At 42.6% G+C, this 21,943-nt stretch overlaps 1 protein-coding gene across 2 annotated transcripts in view; it reads left to right on the top strand.

Moving 5' to 3' along the window:
- The first annotated feature begins 5,771 nt into the window (after window positions 1-5,771).
- The window catches only part of LOC124313935 (neurobeachin-like), a 34,938-nt gene continuing 18,766 nt past the window's right edge, over window positions 5,772-21,943 (top strand). The window contains exons 1-23 of one of the 2 annotated variants that reach the window (XM_046778792.1): window positions 5,772-6,200; window positions 6,957-7,061; window positions 7,128-7,254; window positions 7,324-7,515; window positions 7,580-9,217; window positions 9,326-9,477; window positions 9,538-11,110; window positions 11,178-11,328; window positions 11,398-11,551; window positions 11,649-11,828; window positions 11,901-12,065; window positions 12,139-12,379; window positions 12,498-12,671; window positions 12,884-13,029; window positions 13,118-13,207; window positions 13,283-13,424; window positions 13,498-13,578; window positions 13,641-13,835; window positions 13,933-14,059; window positions 14,151-14,259; window positions 14,331-14,666; window positions 14,738-14,864; window positions 14,970-15,106. In XM_046778792.1, the coding sequence (XP_046634748.1) occupies window positions 6,033-6,200; window positions 6,957-7,061; window positions 7,128-7,254; window positions 7,324-7,515; window positions 7,580-9,217; window positions 9,326-9,477; window positions 9,538-11,110; window positions 11,178-11,328; window positions 11,398-11,551; window positions 11,649-11,828; window positions 11,901-12,065; window positions 12,139-12,379; window positions 12,498-12,671; window positions 12,884-13,029; window positions 13,118-13,207; window positions 13,283-13,424; window positions 13,498-13,578; window positions 13,641-13,835; window positions 13,933-14,059; window positions 14,151-14,259; window positions 14,331-14,666; window positions 14,738-14,864; window positions 14,970-15,106 (6,510 nt within the window). In that variant the 5' untranslated portion in view covers window positions 5,772-6,032. The remainder of the gene's footprint in view (window positions 6,201-6,956; window positions 7,062-7,127; window positions 7,255-7,323; window positions 7,516-7,579; window positions 9,218-9,325; window positions 9,478-9,537; window positions 11,111-11,177; window positions 11,329-11,397; window positions 11,552-11,648; window positions 11,829-11,900; window positions 12,066-12,138; window positions 12,380-12,497; window positions 12,672-12,883; window positions 13,030-13,117; window positions 13,208-13,282; window positions 13,425-13,497; window positions 13,579-13,640; window positions 13,836-13,932; window positions 14,060-14,150; window positions 14,260-14,330; window positions 14,667-14,737; window positions 14,865-14,969; window positions 15,107-21,943) is intronic. The other variant, XM_046778791.1, reaches the window with a different exon arrangement.

The following is a 21,943-nucleotide window of genomic DNA, read 5'->3' as shown; positions in this document are numbered from 1 at the left end:
TATATACAGCAATGGTTCTTATCAACAAAACTAAAACTGAACGTTACCTCTACTGACTTCGAAGTTGTCGACAACGGAATCAAGTGCACGAAATGCAGTAATCGGCCTTTTAAAGTCACCGTCGATAGCTCAGGAGGGTGGAAGATTTCATCATATATGACCCATCTTCGAACTGCGCACAAAATGCCAGATGAAGTGGGTGTAGCCGATAATACTGGTAACACAAATAATGGCAGGAATGAGTCTAACGACGACAACGCGGCCAACGAAGACGATAATCGCAATGAAGAACCGCCGCGTAAAAACCCAAGACTTGAAGAATCGGATTTTTCCCAGTCGACGCCGACAACGAGTCAATCGACGTCAACTTAGCAAATGACTCGAATACCACCCCACTGTTTGACAGAATCGAGAAACAAGCGCGCGTAAACCAAAACAAGAAACCTAGGGGACGACGTCATAACGATAAGGTCATCAACCAATTTTGTATGAATGCGCTCATTACGGGGGGAGGGAAGTTTTTCAATATTTTATCAGCAAATTCAAAAGGTGCGCTACCTTCGCGGCGCACTGTAGATAAAAAAATGAAAGATTATGATTTCCCCGTAAATGAAGGGGAAGTAAATATCCGTTTGTTAGTACAAGTCCTTCGTCAGCAAAATCTCCCGTTCCGTGTGGCATTGGCAGAAGATGCAACATCAGTAGTTGCAATAAGGGAATACGACTCTACTTCAAATAGAATTTTTGGCTTTAGCCTTCCTTTGAGTTCTAACGGTAACAAAAAAACTACTTTTATTAAAGAATTCACGCAGCTAATTTCTGTTTTAATTGCCAGGTCTTCCAGACTCTAGACTATCCAAAGCCTTGAATGCAGAAAATATAGTTGACATGTTTTGCAATTATCAGCGGGCTTCTTCTATTATGGTGATCATGGCACAACCTTTGGCCATAAACGCCGAGCCCGTCCGCATTTGTTACTTCGCGACAAATAACAAATTTACTGCATCAGATGTGGAAAATCGGATCGCGTACGTAACATCGGAACTGAAAAGAAACGGGATCTGGGTCGATACCTATTCGGCGGATGGCGACCCAAGGGAATTGAAAATGATGCGTCATACTCTTAGCTTAGGAACTTGCCCTACATCTATTAGAATAAGAAGTAAGCATGCCTCAAATTTTGTGTAAAGCTAAAATTCTAAATAGTTTATTATTATTTAGAAACAACATTAATCCAGCCGGAGAACCCTCTATTTCGCTTGAGTAAAAAATGGACCTGGTTCGCAGCTCAAGTTGTCACGGAAAGAATTCCCGTCCAAGACACTATTCATCTTGGTGCAAAATTTAGGGTGCGTTTACTGAAGAGAGAAAGGGGAATATTCATGGTTCTAGGTAATAAAGTTGCGAGCTGCTCCGACCTGGAACATTTACTCCGGAGAGTATCGAAGGACCTGCACCTACTGCGAGATGGGGATATCAACCAACACGATAAAATGAATTATGATGCCGTCGAAAGGTTATGCAACCCCAACATCAGAAATTTATTAGCAATTCATGTGCCAGGTATAAGATCAGATAACGAAATATGAAATTTGCAGCAACCATACTTATTATTTTTTTATACAATTAGGTTCACAGGCAACATGTTTTTATTTGAAACTAGTTGAATACTGCACGTCTAGTTATTTAGACAAAAAGCTAAAACCATTAGAAAGGATTTACAAAATTTGGTTTGTAAATTTCGCCCTTCGCTTATGGCGTTTTTGGATCCTTTGCGATGACACATATAACTTACAGCAGCACTTTGTGACACCTAACATAAGTGAATGCGTCGAAGTTAATGCCCATTCATTACTTCTGACTATTATCAATCTTAAGAAAGAAAAGCTGCCTCAACTGTTGATGCCATGGAAATTTTCAAGCCAGTCTTGTGAGGGACTGTTTAGATTGCTACGGTCCGCTTCTTCAACCTCATCCACCCAAACAAATTTCAGCGTAAGAAATTTTGCGGTTGATAAGGGGAGAAAAGTAGACGTACGTCTTCGGGCCACTGCTGAAAATATGAACGATGGTGTTCTTTATCCAAGAAACCGAAAAACTTTTGATGAAGATATTGCTGCTCATCACCCTATTCATGAACTACCAAGCGAAGAAGAAATGGAAATTACTGTTCTTCAGGCTCAGAAAGATGCCGAAGCGGAACTAGCACTGCTAGGTTAGTTGAAAAAAAAGCTGAAATAAATAAAACCTAATTTTAATTTCATTTTCTATCTTGCGCCAGGCTTGAGGATAAGTCGTCGCCGCGAAAAGTATTTATTCCCAAAAGATCTGGCTAAGCGAAATTTGAAAACAAATCAAACCCGTCCGATTCAACCCAGAAGTTCTGCCGTTTTAGATGACGATGACGATGCCAATGAAAGAGAAGATGATGATGAAGATTGTGAAGAGAATACTGAAGAGCTTGTTAGCGTTGATAGGGTAAATTTATTGAGGTCTATTCAAAGCGCAAACCTTAAAGATTATTCTAACCTAACTACGAACAACTATTCTAGTTTTGAAAACAGCCCTTTCGTGAAAATTCATAGCGAAGACGGGTCTATTAGGTTAATTAAGAAATCTTCGATAGTGTGGTACCTCGAAAGCGGCGTAAAAAAATTAAGCAACGACAGGCGACTTAGAGTGATGCAATCTGTGAGCTTCACAGAGCAAAACAAGCATATCATTAAACAAGTTGAGAAGCGCGCAAAAATTCAAGTTGGCGATTATTGCGTGTTTCAATGTTCTGATAATTCTAAATTTCTCATTGGTCGGGTGATATCTTTCGCTTTCGAATTCAATACCAACAAATCTGTTCCTATGTGGGAATGGGATGCGGGCAGTCGACAGTCCGAAAAAATATGCGCTTTATGTAATTGGTATAAAGCGGAAGAAGTAGATAACACTCTAACGGGGAAGCTCATCGACAGCGATTTATCAATTATTGGGTTTTATTCCTGCGATAAATATCTTTGTAGTGTACCCGATCCATGTTATGCAAATGTTGGAGAATCGAGACAGTTGTTGTTTAATGCTACTGTTGCAAAAGATTTGACCGAATTCCTGAAGAAACTGTCTTATTTGAAATAAAAATAATTGGCAAATAACATTTCTCTAGTTCATTATTTGATCTATTACTTCCGTAGGATATTTCAATCGTTTTGACTGCATCAGGGACTTCATTTGCCGCAATGATATACTCACTGTAGCCTTTGGCTACGAAAAAATAAAAAGTAAAAGGTAAAAAAAAAATAAAAAATAAAAAAAGGAAAAAAATAAAGTAATAAAGTTACTTAAACAACAAAATGAGGAAAAAAAAGAAAATAAAGTAGAAAAAGCAAAGAAAATAAAAAAAATAAAAAAAGGGGCGGAAAGGAAAAAAATGATAGGAAAGCAAAAAAAATGAGCTTATTTTTAAAATCAAATTTGAGTTGCGGACCCCTTGGACGGCGAGCTAGATGTTGTTGAATAAGATCGTTACGTTTGGAGCCTTCAACATTTGGATGCGATGATGGCTTTTTTGATTGATATCATCGCAGCGCGCGTCATGAAATCCAAAAAGTTTTGATCGCTCGCTGTTTGATGCAGAGCTTTTTGGGGCGGGACTAGCAATTAGGTAGTTTACCTGTCTCTCTCAGCGCAGGTGAAATAAAAATGGTGGCCATTATAGAATTATTTCCAGACTTTGTCATTTGTCCTTCTCCATTACTTTGTATATGCGCGGTGCTTACGTACAGACTTCCGTCATTTTTCGGGGCTCTTATGTACTGGTAACGCCACCTAGTGTCAACATTTTGTGTCTTGACACTTTTGTTTTCGCTTTAATCGGAAGGTCATCATCGTCTACTAAAAATGGAATCCGATCTCTCAGATCGCCATAGGAAATGGGGAATTGAAGTAAACACTAAATCCAGCTGTTGCCAAGCTCGTAAAAGGACGGGGGGGGGAATGCTGCTGAAGGCTAAAACCATTTGATCAGAGATGCTTTCATTTTGGGATTCTTTTCTATCCCTAAAAAAGAAGAAGATCACATTCCAGAAACACGAGAATGCACAATTGGATTGAAGTCGTTTATAACAACCGACAACAACCCGTGCGCTGAAATAATCATTTGATCTGTATACATACGTCACCGCGCATCCACATGGGCTCATTAAATAACAAGTGGCCCATTTTTAGTTCGTAGGCCGACGCCTTCTTGGAAAACCAGTCAAAGCAATGAAATATCAAAAGGAGTTTCGTGTTTATCTTCCAGTCAAAGTCAATGTCGCCGTCGAAGTAAAATGAAGGAGCACGTCCGCCTACAACTTTCAAAGAAATGAATTTTATTGATCGACATGTAGAGCGACGAAAATGATTGCGCATGATGGATCGCTCACTAGCTTCACCCGTGCAGGCATCACGCAAGTATATAAGCCTACGTGAATTATTCATTAGGCGATTCGGTAGAGCGAATGTCAAAAGTGAAAGAAACGAGAAAAGAGGATTCAGCTGCCATCTAACGGTCCTCTACGCTAAATCGCCCGTTGTCCCTTCGTTACCTTCATTAACGAGGGTAAACCGCACGCTTGCACATACTAATAGGTGGAAATGAATTATTGATGATGTAATGGCGTAGTTATAATGCGGACCGCGGGTTTTTCTGGGGGGAAGGGGTATTACCTACTAATTGTTTTACTTGCCCACATCATCCTCTTCGATCCCTCGCGTTATAATGATGCCAACTAAAAATTAAAAATGGAAGCCTTGTCGCCCTTCCAACGATAATGGCGTGGTTCCCTCTCGTTCGTAAATTCTCCTATTTTCTCATCGAAATTAGTATGGCTTTGGAATGCTTCGTTAAATCTGGCTTTATATGGAACTTGTGTTTGCGGTGTGTTTAGCCCTGCAAAACGTGTGTTATCGTCACACTAGCTTAACGCTTGCAGCTCGATTTCACAATCGGTCGTATTTGAACCGGTTTGGGATTGCCATGGGAGATTCAGCGATTGCACGCATTCTCGATTTGCTGAGTTTATTGGAAAAAATAGAAAGTTCTAGTAACACATAAAAATTTTAGAGAGGTTATCATTGGAAATGTATTACGTTGCTTTAAGAGGGCCGTACAGCTTTCAAAGGAAATCAATCGATTACTTGCGCTTTCTTCAGTATCTACGTCAATGAGTATCGACTTATTGGTGACCATTCGCCTTCTTCGATTTCATTTTCATTTTCCAGGTGAAAACTGATCGCGGTTTTATATACCAATCGATCTTCTTATAACGCTGGGTTTATTGTTTCGAAAGCTAAAAATAAATTACAATTTACAATTACAATTGCTTTTCTTATTCATCAAAAGTGATGTGGCGCCGTTGTATGCTAATCAGCTGAGAGCTGGATTAGAGAAAAAAGAGAGAAGCCAGTCGATATCGGGTTGGGTCCTCTTGCGATCAACTGCCGCAGAAAATTAACATAAGTGTCAAACGAACGAATTGACTTTTGTTGTCCGAGAAATAAAAGATAATCTCTATTAAAATAGTGATAATTTTATCACAATTCCACAAACGTATTAATGTTAAGTTTTAGATATTGCATTAACAATTTCAATGACATAATGCTGCGTTTCAAAATATCTTCGACATAAAATAATTATAAAGTTAAAGAAACCGTTTTTGTTAAGATTTTGATGCTTAATTTTAAGATTTGGTCGGGAAATGTTTTTTTTTTCGAAATTGCCACCAGAGGGTTCGGTGCCGGTTACGGAACGTTGCATCATAGAGCTCATCTCTATTTCCCTGTCGTGACTTCTACTGCTAATGTCATTCAGCCGTGTCTGAGACGGTGTATATGTGTATGTGTACAATTTGTTCTACTACTTTTGGTTTTTTTAAAACAGTCCAGAATCAGTTCTTTATTTAGGGACTTTGCTAGGTTGGAGCTTATGTTTTTATTACAGGGCCATCGGGAGACTTCTCTCCTACAGCTAATTTCAAAGTAATAGAAAACAAATTTCGAAAATGAATTCAAACGGAAAGAATGCCGAAGAAACTGACTGGAGTGATGGAGGGATTCCGGCTGTCTTGCAGGCATCAACAGAGACTAGCTTGAAATTTGCTTGCTTAGTGAGATTTATAGAAGCAAGCCATGTCTCTCGCAAAGAAATCCTTGAATCCGTCCTTTACCTGGTAACTTTTCTATTCCTCAAAACTCATAAAAATATATGGACTATTGTAGAACGAAATGTTAGAGCACCCTGTGTTATGAAAACATGTCTATAGCGCATTAAGTTATCTGGGCATTGTATTTTAGGTTTGTTACACAATATCCAAATAATTCCAAATTTAACATACTCAATAATTTGATGTGTTTCTAATTCTTCATTTGAGAAAATAATGGCCAAAATAATTGCTAGTTATAGAAACATTAGTATTTGTGTTACCACACACCATATTTCTCTGCTGCAAGTAATCACTGTGTGATATAAAATAGAAAAAAAATTAGTAGAAATAACTATGCAGTTGCAGACAAACCAAGAATATAGTTCTGTTACAGTTTACTTGCATTAGATTATAACCACTGCACATTTGCTTGACTAGTAAAAACTTAACCGTAAATTCATTTCTCTACAGTCGTCAATTTTCTTTCTGATTCACTCATATCTGATGTTAAAGAATTTGAGGTGATGCTCTGTTTTGAACAAAATTCATAACTTATAATTTTGATGGTTCTACCAAAATTTCCTTTGGCAGCTGAGTTAAATGATAATCTACTTGTCATGGGACTATTTGAAATTAGACCTATGGCTGAGCCAAATCTCACTCATTTCCGTCCCAATTTGCGATGCAAACGACTAGTTAGCTAAAATTCATTTCCCTGAAAATCCTCTCAAATTTGATTGTTCATGAAAAATTTCAATTCAAATGTTTTCGCTCATTTTATAGTTAGTTGGTGGCGAGTTCGACATGGAGCTCAACTTCGTAATCCATGATGGTGAATCTGTTGTGCACATGCTCGCCTTTCTTGACAACTGCCCCTGCAATTTGCAGGTAAGAGACTCCATTAAGTAGTCAAATTATTCATCTATTTATCGTACTTCATTGTTATTCTTCTAGGCGGAAATATGGAGCATATTCATCGCCATTCTAAGGAAAAGTGTCCGGAATTTACAAGCCTGCACTGAAGTTGGACTTATTCGGCCAGTTCTGGCACGTTTAAAAACAGCCGAGCCCATTGTTGCTGGTATGAATATTAAGTAGTTTTTATTTATTTAAAAAATAGCTTTATAACGCATTTGTGCGATCTCGGTAGATCTCCTTGTCGAAGTGTTGGGTGTATTGAGCAGCTACAGCATCCGAGTGACTGAATTGAAATTACTGTTTCGAGCTATGCGGGCAGAAAATGGTCGTTGGCCACGTCATTCAGTAAAATTACTTCATGTCCTAAGGCAAATGCCGTTGCGTAGCGGACCGGAAGTTTTTATAACATTCCCAGGAAACAAAGGTTTGCAAACATGGTAAACTTTTTTTTAAACAAATAGTTGAATGTCTAATATGTTTGGTTGTAGGATCGGCTCTAGTGTTGCCTCCCATGGCCAAGTGGCCACAAGAAAACGGCTTCACATTCACCACCTGGTTTCGGTTAGATCCTGTCAATGCTGTCAACATTGAGAGAGAGAAGCCATACCTGTACTGCTTCCGGACTAGCAAAGGGTTGGGTTACTCTGCCCACTTTGTTGGTAGCTGTCTCGTATTGACATCAACTAAAGTGAAGGGAAAAGGGTTCCAGCACTGCGTCCAATACGAATTCCAACCGCGACGATGGTACATGTTGGCCGTGGTTTACATTTACAATCGATGGACCAAGAGCGAGATCAAGTGTTTTGTCAATGGCCAACTCGCATCTTCTACTGAAATGACGTGGTCCATTTCCACAGGAGAAGCCTGGGACAAGTGCCACATTGGTGCCACTCCAGAATTAGACGATGACCGCCTTTTCTGTGGTCAAATGGCAGCTGTCTACCTTTTTAGCGAAGCACTCTCTGCTCACCAGGTCTGCGCCATGCACCGACTCGGGCCAGGCTATAAAAGCCAATTCCGTTTTGAAAACGAGACCCCGGTACACCTTCCAGAAAATCATCGACGCGTATTATACGATGGAAAGTTAGCCAATGCCATTGTTTTTATGTACAATGCAGTTGCTACTGACGGGCAACTTTGTTTACAATCGGCCCCCAAAGGCAACCAATCTTACTTCGTCCATACTCCACACGCCCTCATGTTGTCTGGTGTACAAGCTGTCATCACCAATTCGGTTCACAACACGCTCAACTCCATCGGCGGCGTTCAACTCCTCTTCCCACTCTTCACCCAACTGGACCTGCCCGTCGAGGACTCTGTCCCCACTGGTGACGGTAAAAAGGATGGCTCGGAGAATCAAGATGATCGGGATTACACAGTTTGCAGCAAACTGGTGGCGTTTCTTTGCGAGCTGATTGAAAGTTCGCCCACCGTCCAGCAGCAAATGATGCAGAACCGTGGATTTCTAGTGGTGAGCCACCTGCTACAACGTCTGTCACGCAACCACCTGACGCTGGATGTTCTCAATGCCTTTTTGAACTTGACCAAGTTCTTGGTCACCTCTCCATCGCCCAATGCCGATATCCTTTTGAAACAACTGTTGGATCACGTCCTTTTCAATCCGTCGCTCTGGATTTATGCGACGACTGAAGTACAGACGCGACTCTATTCCTATTTGGCCACCGATTTCGTCCACGATACGCACATTTATACGACGGTCCGGAGGGTCTCGACAGTTCTTCAAACAGTCCATACGCTCAAGTATTATTATTGGGTCGTCAACCCGCGATCGGCCTCCGGCATCACGCCGAAGGGTTTGGATGGAATACGACCGTCGCAGAAAGACGTGCTGACTATCCGTGCATTGATTCTGCTCTTCTTGAAACAACTGACCATGATGGGAGATGGCAGTAAAGAGGACGAACTTCAGAGTATCCTCAACTACTTGACAACTATGAATGAGGACGAAAACATCCAGGACGTATTGCAGTTATTAACGGCTTTGTTAGCTGAATTTCCAGCTGCCATGGTGCCAGCGTTTGATGCCAAGCAGGGCGTGAGGGCAGTCTTCAAATTGGTTGGTTCACCTAGCCAAGCGACCAGGTTGATGGCCTTAAAAATTCTCGGTAAAAACATGCAGAAACACTTATTTGCTTAAACCCTCTTATCTGCTTTACGTGGATTCAGTCAAGTGCTCAAAAGTTTTGATTATTAAATTCTTCAACTTCTTTTAGGTTTCTTTTTGGCTCGATCGACGCACAAGCGCAAGTACGACGTCATGACGCCGCACAATTTACACATGCTGCTAGCCGACCGGCTTTCGATTCATGAAGATTGCCTCTCGTTGCCAACCTACAACGTTCTCTATGAAATCCTCACCGAACAAGTCAGTTGAGTGCTCACGTATTTGTCCGAATCTTTATTTATCTGTTTCTTAAAATGACAGGTGACACAGCAGATACTACGCGTACGCCATTCAGAACCAGAGTCTCACGTAAGACTGGAAAACCCGATGATTTTAAAAGTGATGGCTACTCTGATCCGGCAATCGAAGCCTTCCGAATCCTTGATGGAAATCAAAAAAATCTTTCTGACAGACATGGCGTTTTTGTGCAATAACAATCGGGAAAATCGTCGTACAGTCTTGCAAATGTCGGTGTGGCAGGAGTGGCTTATCTCCATGGCATATATTGTGCCTCGAACGGCCGAAGAACATTTGATATCCGACATGGTCTATTCGCTCTTCCGCACACTGCTTCATCACGCCATCAAATACGAATACGGAGGCTGGCGTGTCTGGGTCGACACATTGGCCATTGTTCATTCCAAGGTTTCATTTGAGGAATTCAAACTCCAGTTTGCCGATATGTACGCCCATTATGAGCGTCATCGAAGTGATCACATAACCGATCCTGATCTTCGTCAGCAGCGACCAGTAAGCACGATTTCAGGACAAAGAGAGTCGGCAGTTTTAGCTTCAAAGGTCACCCCTTATCCGGATATGGTGTCGCCTGCCCCCATTGTGGAAGTGCATGACAACGCCGGTCCAATCGATCCTCCGACCGACTGTAATGAACGTGTCACTTTGTCATCACAAGGTGAAAAAGAAATGGAAAAGGAAAATCAACCCAATCGAACTTTTTCCGAAGATTTTCCGCCGTCGGCAGACGAGCAAGTCGTCACCATAGCGGAATCGACGACGCAGAAAGAGGAAATTGTCGTGCCTGTTCAACCGGAAGTCACCGAAGACGTTGTGCAGAGCCACGAATCTCCTGTCGATCCGAACGCAGAGGTGGGATCTGATAGCATGGATCAAGAAATCAATGCAATTCATGGGGAAATGGAGGAACGAACACATCCAGATAAACCATTGGTTCCTGGAGTTACCGATGAAGACAGTGATAATGTTACCATGGAGATTCCTGTGAATGGTGGAAGTCCAATTAAATTTACCGAGTTGAACGGGGGATCGGGAGATGAAGAAGATAAAGAGCTCGACTCTGCTATTGTTACTAAAATGGAAGAAAAACTTAATCTGAAAGCAACCGTAGAAAAAGATGCATCAGATGATGAAAGCAAAGAACTGGAAAATTCGATCGTTGGCGAAATGGAAGAGAAACAGGATCCTAAAACAGACGACAGTGGCGACACGCCCACGACTCAATTAAGTGAAGAAGTGGATGGCAAAGAAGAAAAGCCAGAGCCGGAATTGACAGAACAACAGGAATCTGTGCCAGAAATAGTGGAACAGAAACCTTTGCAGACTGTGTCAGGAGCGCTGGATTTGCAACTAGAAGATGATGGAGAAGGAGAGAGTATGACTAGTTCCATGGAGTCCCACAGTGCACGCATCCAGGACCAACCGGCTGCTTCCGAATCCGCCCAAGAACAGCCAACCGCTGCAGTCAAGGATGAAGGAGCAGTCGCCAACGAAAATCGCCAGAAGGAGGAAAGTAAAGAAACTCATTTGTCTCCGGAAAAATCGCGTGAACCGTCACCAAAGAAGCAGAACAAGAAAGGTACGCCATTGCGAAATGTGTTATTGTGACAAATTTTTACGATAATGATTTCGCTCCCATGGTTTAGAAGTTGGCCGAAGTAAAACGTCGCAGACATTCAGTCCAGGTCCTTCTCGGCCTCCGTTCCGCATCCCGGAATTCCGATGGTCATACGTCCATCAGCGATTACTATCTGATTTGCTCGGGTCCATTGAAGCTGATTTGCACACATGGAGAAAGTAAAATTACCTTAAACTTATGACTAGATGGGAAAAAAAGAACGTGTAATAATAACTTAACATTTTTAGTCATAGCACCAAGTCGGTGCTAGAATTTGTCAACAGCGGAGAGAGCGCCATATTCGTCGTCAACGCCGTCCATTTGATATCGCAATTGTCGGATAATTTGATTATCGCTTGCGGTGGATTACTGCCTTTACTGGCTTCAGCTACTTCCCCTCACGTAATGATTCTTTTCTATTTCAATGTGACATTCTTGTCAATTTTAACATTTAATTTTAACATTTGAGATGCTTATCTTTATTTCTCTTTTTTTGTAGAGCGAGCTGGATATTGTCGAGCCAACTCAAGGGCTCCCTGTTGAAGTTGCCGTCAGCTTCCTTCAGCGTCTGTCAGCCATGGCCGACCTCCTCGTCTTCGCCTCTTCCATCAACTTGTCAGAGTTGGAGTCGGAAAAGAATATGGCGACAGGAGGAGTACTCCGTCAGTGCCTGCGCTTGGTAATACTGCAATTGAGAGTGAACTTCACTATGGACTGTTGAGTCATACATGTATCTCATTACCATCAATAGGTGTGTACTTGTGCTGTCCGCAATTGTTTGGAGTGCAAGGAACGCACTCGATTGGGTAGCTGGCTTCGCTGTAACGAGGAATCGAGTTTGTCTCCCAGAGCGTCTCATTTGGTATCGCTCATTAAGGGAGCCCACAGTCACTTCAAGCTTCACTCCCAGTCTGCGGTAAGTGGCAGTTGACACCTCCTTGCTGAGCTTGAAATCAATCTTCAGTATGGATCTTAATGTAATTGTTTAGGATGGCGAAGATTTGCCGACTTTCGGCGGTCCAATTCGCGACGTCGACCGATTGCTGCAAGACTTGGACGTGAACCGATTGAGGGCCGTCATTTACCGAGACGTGGAAGAGACCAAACAAGCCCAGTTCCTTTCTTTGGCCATCGTTTATTTCGTTTCGGTCCTCATGGTCTCCAAGTACCGTGATATTTTAGAACCACCCTCCACTGGATTCAACAGCCCAGGCGCCCTCCATGAACCGGGTATAACATAATATTTATTTGTCCTATTTTTAGTTTTAAAGAAGCAAAAATGGATGGGAAAAAAATCCTTAAATTTGTAATGATGAATGTGGTAATCATGATCGTAAATCATCGTCAGCTTCATGCCACATGCGTGGCTCGAGCCGTGAATGGACTCACGCCCATGGCCGGCCATCCCACCCTCATCATCAGCAACCTGTGTCGAATCATCAGCACTCTCAGACGTCTGTGCGCGTCAAGAACCACGTGTACGGACCAGAACCGCTTCCATGGCAACAATCCTCCGCCATGGGTATTTTTCTTTCCGCCAATGCGTCTTTTAAATGTCGTCGGACGCATGCTCAGTAGGGAAACGGAATTGCATGCTCTTAAAGCGAATGCCAACTTTTTTCTATCTTGCCAATAGATTTGATTGTTGCATTGAGTTGTTTGGTCATTTTGTTGTAGTTGTAGTTTTTTCCTCAATGATCCATGCTGATTGATGTTTTTGTTACGTTTTCACAGGCCACAATGGTAACGGAGTCTTGACACCGGATGAAGAGCATGCGGCCGAGGACGGAAGGGGCGGAGAAGAGGAAGTCATTGAAATCGACGAAATGAACTCATCCGTCATTGCAGAGCGCCGTTCTGAATCCAGTTATAAATCCGAGGTTTGTTTGAAATCAATTTAGATAGCTACCTGTTTTGCGGTGAATTTACAATTGAGTGTGCTAACCTTGCTTCGGCATTCGGCATTAGAAACCTTCTATGACCAAGTCTGCGACTGCTTCTAACCCAATCTTATCCAATAACCGAGATAATGCTACAACTAATTCTCCTGCTTCTAAGGCAAGCAGTTCATTTGACTTGTGCCGAGGACCCCGTTCCTATTGTTTAAATTATTCATCATGTCTTTCCCAACAGAACGAAGGAGACAGCGTGTCGATAAGAAGCGGAAAAGTCGTCCCGACTGAGACCTCTAGGGCGGCATCTGTCGTCAACGAAGAAGAAACGTCCTGGACTGATGTGAACCTTGATGAACAACGGGAAGATCAACAAAGACCGGGTAATTTTTCATTAGTCTGTGTGTAACAAGAAATTCAACGTTTAATTTGCCATTTTTAATCGATTTCGGACAGCACCTGGAACAATGAATGTTAGCGGACAGGCTATGGTTGGCCGAGGTAACCACCAGGGTGCAGGATCTTCTGTCGAATCGGGTAATTTCAATTGTAGAAGATGAATTTAAGCTTCCTCATCATTCAATTCAAATTATTTTCAGTTTTGAGACCCTTTAACGTTCCAGCACTCAACAGTAGTTCGTTGGTAACAAGAGAAGCCTCTCTAACGCAGCAACTCGAAGCAGCTTTGGGATCAGTTTGCCCACTTTTGCGCGAAATTATGGTTGACTTTGCTCCCTTCCTGTCCAAAACTTTGTTGGGATCGCATGGCCAAGAACTGCTGCTGGAAGGCAAAGGTCTGTTGTTGCTGTCCAATTTTCTAGTAGCTTATAATTAAATAATAATTTAAAAAAACTTTCAATTTTACTACGTATCCATCATCGCTGAATGCAGGGTTGATCACTTTCAAACAAAGCCAATCAGTGGTGGAGCTGGTGATGTTGCTGTGCTCGCAAGAATGGCAAAACTCGTTGCAGAAGAACGCCGGGCTTGCCTTCATCGAGCTAATCAACGAAGGACGGTAATTGGCTATTCTTGATAAGAAAGAAGAAGAAGAATGTGGAAGTTGTTAGCACCGCGGAATTCTTTTCAATCTCATTTTGTATGTGTAGGTTGCTCTCTCACGCCATGAAGGATCACATTGTCCGCGTTGCTAATGAAGCGGAATTTATTCTGAACCGAATGCGGGCTGAAGACGTGGTCAAGCATGCGGATTTCGAGGTAAATTCATCATCCTTTTTATACCCTTTCGCGAAGTGCGAATTTGTTCTAATGTGATATTTGCTTTACAGACACAATGCGCTCAGACTCTTTTGGAGCGCCGTGAAGAAGAAGGCGTCTGTGATCACATCATTAGTGCTGCTCGACGTCGCGACGCCTCGTCGGCATTGCGTCTGGTTGATCGCATAACCAATATCATTGTTTCGAAACAGGGTGCCTGGGCTTCATCATCGCCCGACGGCGATGGCGCCCCGTTGGCCCCTCTTGAATTTTGGCGGCTGGATGCCTGGGAAGATGATTCCCGCCGGCGGAAGCGCATGATTCGCAATCCGTTGGGTTCCACCCATCCGGAAGCCACATTGAAAGCCGCCCTGGAACATGGCGCCTCTGAGGCGACTGTCCTCCAGGTGAGGATTGAGAAACTTTGATTAACATTCACATTCGTTTGGTTTTAATTATGAATCATCAACTCTTGCAGGCCGAAGAAGCCCTACACGCCCAAATAGCCAAAAGCAAACCTAATTTGGCTCCACTCCAGTCCTCTGACTTGCTGGACGATGCTGAGCTTCTGGCTGAAGATCGAGAGCTGGATGCTGAACTAACTGGTAATGAGTCTAGACGAATGCATCAATCATCTCGCCACTAACTAACCAAACGCATTTCTAAAACGTCTACGTTTCTTTTTTGTGTTTGTGTGTGTGGTTTTCCAGGTCCCGTCAATTTGAGTAGTCGTGCCAAACTCATTGCACCAGGCCTCGTAGCGCCCGGTACACTGTCCATCACATCAGCTGAACTCTACTTTGAAGTCGACGAAGAAGACACCGAGTTCCAGAAACACGACCAAGAGGTAGGAAGACACTTTTCGCTCAATTTACTTATGAATGATTTCTGCACTTAGTCGAAAGAAAGCTCTCTTAGTTCAAAGGTCGGGAAAGAGGTCTTTTTTTTCTTTCCTTCATTTTGAGTTTGTTTTGATGAATGGCATCCTGGATGAGACTCTATAAAGAGGGCCCTGATTTTTGGAATCTGTTAGCGAGAACGGATTGATGAGTCTTGGGTGGTAGTGACGTGGGTAACGTTTATTTGTTATAGTCGTGGCAAGCGATTTGTACATGATAATGATGATGATCATCATTCCACTCTCTTGTTTCTTTCTCCTTTCTTTGTTGAACGAGTCATCGAGATAGATGAGAATCTTCCATGCAGTCGGATGATTAGTCGCTGGAGGACAGCGCCAGATTGGGTGGCCGTTGAAAAAGATAGAGGAATTAAAAAGAAAAACAAAAAATAGGAAAAATAGGGAATGAAAATAACACGAGACAAGTCGAGTGTGATACGGATCAGATTTTAATGAAGGACAGGACGCTCGGTATTTAATGGCCTAATGATCGATTAGCGTGTGGGAACGCAACCCCAGAAGAAAAGGGAAATAATAGTTTTTTTTAGCTGAAAGACACAAACAAAAAGTAAATACAAAATGAAAGGGAAATAAGCGATTACAACCTGAGGGAAGCCCACAGACCCTCGAAAGTGAAATAGAAAACCATCCCAAATCCAACAACCTCCACCGAAAAAAAAAAAAAAAATAGAATGAAAGAGAGAAAATAATAAAAGAAAAAGGTAATTCTCGACAACTTAAGAAGAAGAGGAAGCTTCATCTGCATAGCGATCCCGTGGTATGTAAAGCAGCCATATAAGAGGGGTTAGAAAAGGAGGCCAGAAAAGAAGATGCTGATTTATGCGTTCACAAATTGCCAAAAGCTTGTCGGTCGATGATTTACACGGAAGATTCCCAACTCCGCCTTGAGAATGTAAACGCTTTAACAATTTTTTTGTTTCGTTTCCTCCTTTCCACCCCGGTGGAAACGGCAGCAAAAACAACAACAAACCGGACCAACTCTTGTTGTATGGTTTAGTGAGAAGCATCTTGACCTCTTGACAACCTCAACTGCGATTATTACGAGCCGGGTTTTTATGGCAACCGCGGAAGAAAAGAAAAAAATAGAAGAGGCTACTTTGTGTTTTGTGTGTGTTTGTTGAAGGCAAAGAAGCGCGGCAATTCGTTCAAATTTTTAAGAGAAACCACGTCGTTATCCTTATTTTTTATTCCCCTTTTGTGTTTTGTTTTTTCTCTCTTTCAATTTCTTACTGTCGGCTCATCTTTCACGCTCCCGGTGTTGGCGTGTACGCCGGAAGAGCAAGAATCAAGAGTTGTTTGAATTTTCCATTTTGTTTTTGGTTTTTTATTTTTTGTGTTTCTAAATGAGACTCTTGTGATCGATTGCCGGACGGGTTGACCGCTTCCGCCACGCGCCTTTTCTTTTACTACCCCCCCCAAAAAAGCAACAAACAAATTCTTGTCGGTTATGAATAAGCATTTTGGTTGGAAGATCATTTGCATCTTGATGGCGGTGACATGGTTCGCCGTTTGTGTGCATGTGAACCCTTTTCTGCTCATTCTTGAACTTCCTTTGGAGTTTTTATTCAAATCGAAATCGTCTCTAATGTATTCACTCCGTTCATTATGACGGAGTTGAAGAAGAACTTGAAAGAAAAGCGTCGGTGTTATAGTTAGTATTCTTCCCCCCTTCAGTCGTTAAACGTCCACCTTTTCTGTTTCTCTCCTTTTTTTTCTATTTGTTGTTTCTTGTTTGTTGAAGGTCCGGAATTATTTATCGATTCAGACGGAGGGGTTGATTTTTGTGTGTTTTTTATTTCTGATTGCCCTTTTTTCCCAAGATTTATTTCTTGAGAAGGGTCGGAGCGAAAATAGTCTCCGGTAGACTGGACTATGTGTCTCTGCAGAGACGGACCAAAAGGGAATGAAAACAAAAAAATAGGTGCTGTGGTGGTGGTGCGAGTGAAAAAAAGAGGAGCTGTTAGAAAACAAAACAAAATCCGAAGCCCTTTGCATTGTAAAAAAAAAGAAAAGAAAAAAAGGAAGAGACCTTTATATAAATATACACACACACACTAGTTAGGTATTCGAGTCCCGTCTCTCTTGTAAGTCCAGGTGGATGCGATATTGATAGGCACCGCTGGTGTTTGGCGGGAGAGAAGAGGAGGGCACAGGATGGCTGCGAAGAGAAACAAAACAAAACAAAAAGTTGGAAATGTCTGTGCCATGAAATAAGACAGTGAGAAAGGAGCAAAGCATCGAGCGAGATAACGCGGGACGAGCCAAAAAGACATCGGGAGAGAGGAGAGAGAATTCGAAAATACACGCGAGGGCAATAGAAGAAGACGGGCAGGGCTAGGTGGAGGGAACAGGGGGCGCACCACCTTTAAGAGTCGCAGGGAGACGACGACGACGACACGCCATCAGGTTGGAGGATCCAGGCGATGCCAAACGAAACAGGAAACCTGTCGCTGCACACTCTTTGTGTCTGTGTGTGTAGTCTTCGGACGTGGCATCTTTTATATGGTGTTGGCTTTGATCGCGCCACGGAATAGATAAATAAGGTAATCCCAAGAAGAAGAAGAAGAACCGAAACGTCGCGTCTCTGTAAAAGGAAGCGCGGAATGTCGTCACGACACTTGTTGGTCCGCGCAACACACACACACACCCTGCCGGCGCTGGGCTGTGCTGCTGCTGCTGCTGCTGTTCTTTTTCACGGTCTTTTCCTTTCTATCTCCTGGAGTTTCAGGTGCTGCTGGCCTTGTTTGTTAATTCGGTCCCCTGTCTGGCAGTTTTTCTTTTTTCTTTTTTAAAAGTTTTGGCGTTCGTTTTTTTGTATTTTATTTTTCTTGTTGTCGAGGCGACGTGGACTGCCCAGGAAGAAAAAAAGAAAAAAGTTGAGGAAAAATAACAAAATCAGAAAAAAATAAAACCAGATGGTCATCCTTTCCACCTATATGGACGGGCGCTTGTTATAAGTTATAACTGACTGGCTTATTATATGCATAGCAGTGGTAGTCACCGTGCTCATCTATGGGGTCCACGATGATTGACAGCGCTTGTTGCTTTCCAGCTCCTCCTTCATACGTCTTCATTTGTTTTTGTCTTATTGTGTGTGTCTGCCACTAAACTTGACCAGACAGAGAGACTCTTCAACTCTCGAGGCTCAGCCGAGACCGGGCAACTGGTTTCCAAAAGAAAGAAAAAGAAAAACCTTTACCACTGCAAGGAAAGATGATCCAATCCAGTTGACATGATGACAGCTTGATGTTGGTTTGGCTCCTTCTTCTTAACTTCTGTCTTTTTTCTTCTTCTTCTGCTTTAAACTGGAGGAGTTTTCAAGTTGATTTCTACCTTCTTCTTTTTTACCCAAATTTATCAAAGAACAAAATTCGACCACCTTTGCGTTTCCTGGTCGTTGGATGTCGTTTTTCTTTTCTCCAGTTAACCTCCTCCCCCCTTTTCTGGAAACTTAAAAAGAAAAGAAGATAGGTATCAGGCCATTTGAAGTGTTATGGTCTTTGACTGTCCGTGGGAAGAGGAATCGCATTCAACACACAGGACGAAACACGAAGGAGACAAAAAGGAGAAATATCTAAGTGAAATAGGAAGAGAGGCCTATAATATCCTAGTCAACTCAACGAGATAAAAAGCTAAAATATGACCGCTACTTACCACTACGACGTTAGGTTTTATTTTCCAACCATTTTCAAGACATTGTGACCGTTACGTAACCGCCTTTTATTTTGTAATCTGTAGCAACGTTCAAAGACTAGGGGGAAATTGATAAGCCAAATCAAATGTAAATCTTGTTTTATTTTAAGTCATTTCAACGAAAAAGGGGAAACCCAACAAATCTTTGCGATCAAAAGTAGAGAAAAAAAGACTAAGGCAAGGAGGAGGAGGAGGATCAGTGGCGGCGGTGAATCGGTGCCCAGCGGAGCTTGTGTCTACCCGGCGCGTCCCCCCCTGCCGAGGCCGGCGTCACCACCCCGACGTAGCGGCTGACTATTCGTAACTTTCCTTTTTCAATCGACTTGTGGGCGCGGATCAAAGGAGAAGGCAAAAAAAAAAAAAAGCGGCGGCGGCGTCTTTTTTTTCTTCTTCTTCTTCCCTTTTTGATATTCTTTCGTGGGTGAAGATTTCATCGAATCCCGCGATCAGAGGACTCCCCGTGATTTTACGGGTCGCGGGGGGTTTTCCATGACGTTCCATCGGCGGCAGTGGGCAACGGATCGCGCCCGATTGACGAACGGATTGTTTGTTTTTTCTTTCTTTCTGTTTTTCCCCATTTCTTTTAAAGGGAAATTTGATCTTTTTTCAGAGAGAGAGAGAGAGAGCTGTGTGTCGTAAGAGATGGAAAGAAAAGAAAGATAGCCCTCACCATTCTTCTTCTTCTTCTATAGCCGGGCATGATGATGACCCCTCTCTATCTCGTGCCTCCCCCTTTTGGACATGAAAGAGGGGCCATCACATAGTCTCTCTCCTACTCGTCTATAGGCCTATAAGTATCTCTCCCTGTCTTGTCTGTTGAGGGGAATAGAAGAAGAAGAAGGTTCCGTGTTTATTTTACCCCCTGGTTGGCTATCCAGCAGGGGGTTGACCTCATAGAATCGATCATTATCTTTTCTTCTTCTTCTTCTTCTTCTTCTCCTTGGCTGGATGGCGCACACGAAGACCCGTGTCCCATAGTCTCCGTTCATGCGCAATCTGAGTAGCATTTATTTTGATGGCGAAGAAAATGTGTTTGGAAGGAAACGACAGACAGGAGACCTTTGCACACCAGTTGGAGAGGTGAAACAAGAAGTTGCACTTTTACCTGCGTAATGAGTTTCCTGGGACGAATAGGAGGAGGCATTTGAGATTGAGTTATGCGCTACACGAGTCGTTGTCGTTGCGCCATCGGTACAGGCCCGTGTGCCAAAAGAAGAAACAGTTTATTTTATTTTATTTTTTTCAAACTATTATTTTGGAGGGAAAATATTTCAGAACATGAGACACTAAGACACACAACATGAAACGACCTTTCTATTCGTCTCGCCCCCTCTCATTGAGGATTACAATCTCTTGTGACATTGTACAAGAGGTCCTCACCCCCAAAAGTAATTCCTTTTTCTTCTTTACCGTTGTCTTTCTTCTTTTCGAATTTGAAACAAACAAACAAAAAAATGTCTTTAGCATTTTAGGCCTATTTGTTTAGGTCATCGTCACAAACACACACAGCGGAAAGAACGAACGAAATGTGCGAGTCTCGGAATAAAAAAATAAAAAAAGAGTCGGAGGGGGAATCCAGCGGTACACTGATAGTTTTTGATATCCCATCGGCCGATCAGATGTTTTTAATGAGAAAACCTGGACCGACCGGCCTTCCTTTTTCTTCTCACTATCTCTTGTATTATATAACTTCTCTTTTTTCTTGAAAGATTTTTCTTCTTCTTCTTTTCGTCTTTCTTTTTTCCCGACCATCTTTCGATCATTTAAATAAATGGTCCACCAGTTTTGGGATTTTTGGGTCCGATCAACGAGGGGGTGAGAGCTAGTAGATAGGAGGACCTGTTAAATCAAATGGGGAAAGACGCAAGCACGTGGAAAGGAGCAGCGCTCAGAGAAAAAAGAGAGAGAGGAACATGCCTAATATTGATTGACTGAAACAATCGGGAAATAATCTTCACTGGGCCTCTCCTCGTGATGTCAGAACGAGTCAGTGTTACGGGCTTGTTGTACGGCACACCGGAGAGGGTGGCGGAGGCTGCTGGATGTAGTAGGGACCGATGGTACCTGTCTGTCGCACCAGCAGCAGAGTATTATATATATATATAAAGACAGATAAGAAGATATATCGATTCATCGTCGTCAACTCGGCATCAGACGTTGGACGAGAGGGGGGAAAAAAAAGGAGAGAAACAACATGGGAGCCCCACACGAGAGACGGGAAAGAAAAAAAGTAGAAGAAGAAAAGAAAAATAAAGCGTTGGACGGTTATTGATGTCAACTAATAAAGAGTAAGAGTGAGGAGTAAGGTGAGCTCTGTTTCAGAAAAGGAGGAACAAACAAGAACGCCAAGGAGGCAGAAGGCAGAAGAAAACTGGCTGTGAGCTGCTTCTGTGAGACGTGGGCGATTCATCTCTGACACAACACGTTGGCCCGGTCGTTTGGAAACAACCAAAAAAAAGGACAAACTTTTTTTTTTTCTTTTTTTCTTTTTTCGAATTTCAATTTGAAATTCAAGTGGAGAAAGAAGAAGAAACAAAAGGAGAGAGAGATAGGCGTTCCTTGTGTGTAATATAACACAGTGTCATCTTATATAGGAAGAGGAGCGGTTGGGTTTTTCTTTTTCTTTTTTTAAATAAAAAGGCGCGGTCGGTCACAAACTGAGACATGTGTACAACAGGAACGAAAGCGCTGGCCTGGTGGCTCTACGTGAATGACGATCGTGATCGTCCTCACGCCGAGTGTACAGTTGCTACACAACTGCTACACGTACACCCAGAGCGCCAGCAGCAGCAGCAGCAGCAGCCACCCAGCAAAAAAAGAGTGCAATCGTTTTGTGGCCTTGTCACATACACGTCGGGTGGAAATAAAGAGACGGACTGAGAGAGAGAGAGAGAGAGAGCCGGAGCCTATTGCCGCCGCCACCGCTTTATTTTTTAGCCGCCGTGAGTTTCCATAGCGTGTTATTATTATTCCTTGCCCATGCAGGACGTTGCGCTCCGCTCGTGTGTTGTTGTTGTTGCTGTTGTCTTTTCGGCGTTGGTTGGTTGATTTCGGTTGGATTTTCTTCCTTTT

The sequence above is a fragment of the Daphnia pulicaria genome, chromosome 10, assembly GCF_021234035.1.
Source record: "Daphnia pulicaria isolate SC F1-1A chromosome 10, SC_F0-13Bv2, whole genome shotgun sequence".
NCBI classification, from domain to species: domain Eukaryota; kingdom Metazoa; phylum Arthropoda; class Branchiopoda; order Diplostraca; family Daphniidae; genus Daphnia; species Daphnia pulicaria.
Note: the sequence above shows the minus strand (reverse complement) of the source record. Positions and strands in the feature narration are given on the sequence as shown.